The sequence below is a fragment of the Loa loa genome (assembly GCF_000183805.2).
Source record: "Loa loa unplaced genomic scaffold supercont3.173, whole genome shotgun sequence".
Taxonomy (NCBI): Eukaryota; Metazoa; Nematoda; class Chromadorea; order Rhabditida; family Onchocercidae; genus Loa; species Loa loa.
Window position 1 is genome coordinate 113,963 of NW_018108353.1, and position 7,183 is coordinate 121,145.

Below are 7,183 nucleotides of genomic sequence, written 5' to 3' on the forward strand. Positions count from 1 at the left end.
TTTTGATGCATACTTTATTAATATCATTGAATTCTTTTGTTATTAATTGAGGAAAATTAAATTAATTTATCAATTCTAAAATTATTATTCATTTAGTTGGATAATTGATAATTGAATTAGTGAATTTTATTAAACCTTTGCTAAACGAAAAGTAAAAGAAAAAAAAAAAAAACTCGTTTATTGAATTTAATTTATAAATTTAAAAGTTATGGCTTTAAAATTTTTAAAAATTAAAAAAAAGATTACTCGTTTATTGAATTCAATATTCATAAATTTAAACGTTATAGTTTTAAAATTTTAAGAAATTTTTTTTTTTCAATTGGCAAGCATTTAATCAATAATGTGGATATATAATTATTTTTGTATAATTCAAAGATTTCATTTTAAATTTTAGTATTTTGATATGAAAAATATCTTCATATGCTATTTTCTCATTTTCATTTCCGAATTTTTCACTCACATTGATAGGATAGATGGTAAAAGGAGGAATTAGCTTTAAAAAAGGATGAATAAAATATTAATTAAGAAAATGTTGAATTGAATTTTTAATTTGAAAATATTAGAATTTAATTGAAAAATTAAAATATGAATAAGAGTAATAAACAAATATCTTTAAACCATTACAATAATATCACTCAATTGACCATCTGTTCACTTTTCCTGAATCAATTTTTAGCTTAACCCTTAACGTAATCCAACATATGTCTTCAAAGTAACTCACTAATATCACTAATTTTAATTATTAATTTATTCTATTAAATTTATTCATTTGATTAAACTACTAATGGTATTGTCGCAAATGTTTTGCTAATATCTTCAACTGCTTTCTAGCCCATTTTTGATTGTCTTTCAAATGTGAGGGGTCAATTATATTAGGGTTAAACTTCCGATGGTACTGTAGTTTGTAATTTTGCGGTATTTCTATGTTATTGGAGTAATGGTATTAAAAGAAAGAAATGAGAAATAGTTGAGAACAAGAAAATATGATTAGTAATTAATCGATTAGGACGAAAATCAGCTTTGCTAAAGATCGATTACCTTCTTCATAACTATACTCTGAAGGAAGAAGAATGGATGTGAAGGAATGCTTGATGAAGAAATATCAATCTTTTGTCATTTCTTTTTCCTCCTCTCGTTTACTTTCAGGAAACTAAAAGCTAAGGTTTATTCGCCCTTCTTTGTCGTCTATCTCTTTTCAGCATGTATTGGTCATCTTTTTACAGATGTAATAATAGCCCCAAGAGAAGAGAAAGATGAAAGTAGGGAAAGAATGAAAGCTAAAAGCTAAAATTAACAATTCAAGAGGAAACTCAAACAAGCAAACTAAATCCAATTTATCTTCCAAGATTTTCCCTTAGAGCAAGTAATCATATATATCATCGTCATCATTATCACCATGTTACAGTAATAATTATTATTATTGCTATCATCATCATCATCGTCATCATTATCATCATCATCGTTATTGTTATATCATAATTTCCGCATATATGAAGGAGCTATACATAGCGATACTTTAATGTATCAACCATCGATTTACATACTAGCATGGCAAGCTTCCTAGAATTATAAGTAATGAAGAAGCATCATCACTATCACCACCACCACCACCATCACTACCACCATCACCACCACCACCACCACTGCCACCATCATTGTCACCATCACTACTATCATCATCACCACATCCTCCTCATTAATCCACGACGACTCATCTATATACTATCCCATTGCAAATGTCTATTAATTCTCATCCATTCACTCAATCTTTCATTTCTATTATCAAAATTGAAATATAAAAAATAGAATTAAATTTCCATTAATGAAATTTTCCATTTAATTCCCTATTTAAATTTGCTAGAATAGGTGAGAAGAAAAAGATTGGCCTTTTTAGAGTTAAAATCTCCATTTGTTAATGTAATATTTAAAATGCAAAAGTTGGATTAACCCTTTGCCGGAATTCATCATAAGTTTAAATGAAATCGAAAAACGGTCCAATTGGTGATATCGGAAATTTCATCCGTTAAAGCAAACAACATATAGCCATTGTTTTTTTTTTTTTAATATTGCTATCAATTTGAAGAAAAGCTCTTCCGAAAATCTCATGAATGGAAGAAGCACTGAAGTGAAAGGAACATGAAATGATAACAAAGTTAAATTTCATAGTACCAGATTGGCTGATTGTTACTGAAGGCTTATTTTTATGATAGGTTAAATGAGCTTTATGCAAATTTCGTTCATCTGAAATATTTCATTTATCAAAATTGCTTAACAAATGTGGTACACGAGTTTTTTATTTCAATGAAATGGAAATGATTTGATTCATTCAGAATTTAATCCAATCAATAATAACAATTGAAATGGATAATATCATCATTAAGCGGAATATATCAATGATCGCAATGTATTATTCATGGAGGGATGATGATAATGATGATGGTGATGATGATGATGATGATGATGATAATGGTAATTACATTGATAAAAATCTATGATGACGATGAAGGAAGAGGAAATGTACGGTGATCGTTTAAATGAGTAAAATTACACGCAATCCATTAGAATTCATTTTATGTTTCCACATCTAATTGATGATTCAAAGAATGATATCGTACATTCCCATTTCTTGCAATCTTTACACTTTTCTGAGGTATGAAAACCACAAACAAACCCTAAAACAAAACTAACTTGTAGATTATGAAAACTAAAATATCATTCTTATCATAATAATAACAGAATTGATAATGATAATAGAATTGATAGTGATAACATAATCTGAGCATCCACCAGCTGTAAACTAAGAATCAATTATATGAAATGCTCCCAATCTGGCCATTTAATATATTTCGAAACAAAAATACACGTTAATTCGCATAAGCAATCATATACATACATACATACATACACACATACACACACACACACACACACATGCATACGCACACATACAAAAAAGGATGATTTTTATTTAATCCTTGAAATTTGGTTGTGCCATAAGAAGGTATGTGTTAGAACTGACCTTCTTCTAGTGTTTGAACTTACCGTTAAGACAAGCGTGTTGGGTAAGCAATCCTGTTACAAATACCTGACATGATGTTCATATGGTTCCGGAACGGAATAAACCTGATCAACTGTCTATTTTCACTTTAACCAATCATTTATTATTTGATTCGGAAAAACAAATAATATTAATGATGAAATTCTTTCACCTCACAAATATGATGTCATGATGTGAATTCTGAAATCACTAAAGATTTCATAATTATTCGTACTATTACAGAATTCAATCTATCATCCAAAAATATGTAACAAGTAAGTAAGCAAGTAAGTAAGTAAGTAAGTAAGTAAGTAAGTAAGTAAGTAATTCGTCCTATTAATAATAACTGTTACAAAATATTTCTGATGAATTGATGAATTATCAATTGTTGATGGTACCCAGTACAATTTCTCCTAAAAATATTTTTTTTAATATCCTAAAAATTTAATATCTTAAATATTTTTTTTTTTTAAAACTATCCAAAGATATTTAAATTTGCATATGAGTGTTGATAACTATAAAGAGTTTGTATTACAATCATAAATAGACGAACGGTAATCTTTTATAGATTTACATACCTCACAATAGGGTGCGTCCGACAAAGAGCTGATAAATGATCATTAGCGGTATAGTTCAAAGAGAAGCGGAAAGAAGTAAAAGAAAGGATTGTAATTAACGTAGAGTGTTTTCTTGTCGGCTTGCTAATTTGCGGCACATCCTTTCATCCATAGATTAGCTTAACACGTATGCATAATCCAAATCAGTTCAATGATTGAAAAATACATAGACAAATGTAAACTGAAAGAAAGATTCGATTCGTCTGTTTTAAACAATCGATCAACACACATGGAATGACTCTTCCGACAAAAAAAAAAAAAAAAAAAAAAAGAAAAAAATAGTGAATATTAGCTTTTGCCATTAATTAGTTTATAAATGTTAAGTTTAGTTATGCTATCCGTTGATACAACAACATATTGTCGAACACATTCCTTTTATGATGCAAAGAAATTTCTCAAATTCTATATTTTACAGTAATATTTACTATATCTTTTCAGTAATAATGGTAACAGATGACAATCGAAGTACCAAAATTCAAGCAATACGATTTTCAATCACAATTGCAGCATTTGGTAGAATCGAAATGACATTTAATGTTAGCAGTAATGATTATCCAAGCGTCTTTTTTTGGTTCTTTTTGGCTTTATTATTCTGCCTTCAATTCTTAAAGTACAAAATACTTTAACTGATTGATTCCTAGGTTTACAACCAAAACCAAGTTCCAGGAGTTAAAACCCTAATTTAAAATGTAGATAATGTTAGGGGTCTAGCATTTTTAACTGTTGCACATTTCAAGGAAATTATGTAAAATTTATGTCACAAGAAAAAAGGTAAAAATAGATATACAGAATTAAAACTATAGCTTTCATGGGCGAAAACACGAAAAATGCGAAAGAATAACCAGGAATATAATGGACTATCTGTCATTAGTTTCATCATTCAATATGATCGGTGCATCATAAAATCACTGTATGTTACTTAAACAATAATAAGCATTGAATTTTCATAAAAACTTCTTCAAATTTTTACACAAAATCTTGGCAAACGATATTCCCGATAAAATCTCCTTTTTCTTTTTCTTCCGCTAAGTTAACATAAAACATTTTCGAGAACTGACGAAATAAAAGAGAAAAAATAAAACTTCATGAAATTATTTTCTTGCGAAATGCTTTATTGTGTGCTTAGTTTATCATTCAGCCTTCTGATCCAAATATTTAACCAAGCTCCCTGAAATATTCCAAAAGATATAAGATACACTCAATGAAAGATGTAAAGCTAAAATTTCGTGAACTCCTCTTTCCCCATACTATGGAAGGATAGCTATAAGAGGATATCTCGATATGACGAAATAAACTCGAAATTGGATAATAAACTTACTCGGAAGAAATGGTCACATTGGTGTACATACGAAGCATATATTCGCCTTCTTCACCAGGTTCAAAAGTTGATGGAACTATGATGTAATTGCCGGGTTGAAGACGAAAATGGCCAGTTATCTATAATTATCTGTTATCTATAATGGCGGCTATAACTGCTATTGTTGGTTTTGGATATGCTTCCATTAAAATTCACCGTGGATGAGATCTTAAATTATGGTTTAATCCATAAAATCTAACATTAAATATTTTATTGTAGGTAGTGGAAATGGCAACGGCTGAGTCATTTCGAAATATGAAAGTTTTACACATTCAAAAAAAAACGGAACTATTTGTTCGGGAACTAAAAAGATGACCTTTTATTTCGAACTATCACCGTAATAGACAAGATGGAAAAGTTTGACAGTTGTCATAACTAGCTTCGTCGATAAGATTGCGTATAATTTATGTGTACTATTGAAGTGCAGTCTGCTAAACTGTATACGATTTAATTTGGACAATCTATTACCTGGAAATTGCAATTGGCAGGCAAAATATTACCTCACGAAGATTGATAAATGCAGAACTTCTTGCACATGATTTATGCGATGCAAAAAAACTGCGGTCCAAATGACCGTAAATTTCATCGACCTTAAAATTCCAAAATTTAATTATGTGAAATGTTTCCCGATAAATGATCTAGAAAACCAGAAAACTTCGGAAGGAAATGCAAACATATATAGCATGTTATATCAATTTTAAAATTACCTGATAAACAGCAAAACCGATAGCAAGATTTTCTAACCCTTGTCGTTTCATTTCACGGCGATTCTTTTGCAGCACGGCAATAATTATTGTACAAAGACCATCCTCATCTTCAGGATTTGGATTAGACAGCGTCATGGCAAATTGACAGTTATTGGCAAAGGTATCTGAAGAGAAATACATCTAAATATAGAAATTAATAGTTTTTGTGCGAATGGATTATTCAGAACTAGTGACTATCCCTAGCAAAGTCATCTAAATCACTACTAGAATTAAATTTTACAATCGTATCCTATAATGTTTATCAGTTGCTTTTTACCCATTGCTTCATCTTTGGCATAACGCTCTTGATTTTGCCGAGATCCTTGAAAACGGAAGTTTACGGTTATCTATGTTCCTATTGTATCTCTGCATACTTATCATTCCTCTCTCAGAAGTTGTTACTTACATTATTGCCCCAGCAACCAGCTCCGTGGTCATATATGTAGTTCGATATTTTTACAACGTCTTCCCTTTTTCAGTAAGATCGACATTTATGAGGACAATAACTGACCTTACTCATACTGTCAAAAGAAATGACGTGTAGATGATTCCGAAGTACCATCAAACATCTTTCTCCACATCTTTTTCTCTAACTTCTGTTTTCATTAACGACTATTACCACATTTCACACTATATGTAATCTCCATTTGGACATAATCTTTGGAAACGAAAAAATTGATGCTTCTTATTGGGAGAACTCCAATACTCTTAGGTTATATACGATGAGTAGGTTAACAAACACTTATACCTAAATAATTACGGCAACCACCAGCTGTATCACCTATCCATGCGCCAAGATGACAACGAGTATTCCAGCGTCCGTAACCTGCATCTTCCATCGAAACACCAGTCATCTCTCGTACTTCATCCATAACATCAGGTCCCAAATTGCAGATTTCCATTTTATTGAAATATCGCATGAAGTCATCAAATGACATCCTGTAACGACAAGTTCTTATTAGGCAAACTAATAACATAATTTGAATAAACCTTGGTATGCATTTGAATGCATCAAGAAACCATGACTACTAAACTGAATAATCTAGTAGTAACTGCATAAATTACTCATGCATACTTTATAACAGTATAATTTTTATTGTCGCACTAAATCATCATCAAGTTCCACAGAACAAAAAACGTCGCGATTTTCCAAAATTAATTGCAAATCAAGCAAACCAAAATTCGCCATCGTGCGCCAAGACAAGATTCATATCTTTTTTCTGCTGACTAGAAACATAATCCCATAATTCACTTTCATCTGACCAGTCACCATTCCATTCCTGCTCATTACCCCATGGATTACGAATTCTCAGTAGCGGAATTTTGCCCTGCGATGTATCAACCTAAAACGTGAAAACTTTTCGAACCAAAAAATGAGATTTCCAAATATATATATACATATAATATATATATATATATATATATA

General features: G+C 30.3%; 3 protein-coding genes across 3 annotated transcripts in view; 2 read left to right on the top strand and 1 right to left on the bottom strand.

Moving 5' to 3' along the window:
* Positions 1–1,084: 1,084 nt before the first annotated feature.
* Positions 1,085–1,700, top strand: LOAG_11174 (hypothetical protein; the record flags this gene model as incomplete). Its single annotated transcript, XM_020448311.1, has 2 exons — positions 1,085–1,259; positions 1,582–1,700. The coding sequence occupies 2 exons, from the start codon at positions 1,085–1,087 to the stop codon at positions 1,698–1,700; spliced, it is 294 nt and encodes a 97-aa protein (XP_020301534.1).
* Positions 1,701–2,360: 660 nt separating this feature from the next.
* Positions 2,361–4,577, top strand: LOAG_11176 (hypothetical protein; the record flags this gene model as incomplete). The annotated part of the gene is made up of 3 exons (XM_003146700.1): positions 2,361–2,469; positions 4,093–4,190; positions 4,458–4,577. 3 exons carry the CDS (start codon positions 2,361–2,363, stop codon positions 4,575–4,577), a joined length of 327 nt encoding a protein of 108 aa, XP_003146748.1.
* Positions 4,410–7,183, bottom strand: part of LOAG_18013 (calpain Clp-1) — a 6,626-nt gene continuing 3,852 nt past the window's right edge. Inside the window, exons 10-15 of the mRNA XM_020450683.1 lie at positions 6,934–7,100; positions 6,506–6,696; positions 5,719–5,882; positions 5,512–5,601; positions 4,973–5,091; positions 4,410–4,822 (exon numbers count right to left, since the gene is read on the bottom strand). Of these exons, the coding sequence (XP_020305613.1) occupies positions 4,810–4,822; positions 4,973–5,091; positions 5,512–5,601; positions 5,719–5,882; positions 6,506–6,696; positions 6,934–7,100 (744 nt within the window). The 3' untranslated portion in view covers positions 4,410–4,809. The remainder of the gene's footprint in view (positions 4,823–4,972; positions 5,092–5,511; positions 5,602–5,718; positions 5,883–6,505; positions 6,697–6,933; positions 7,101–7,183) is intronic.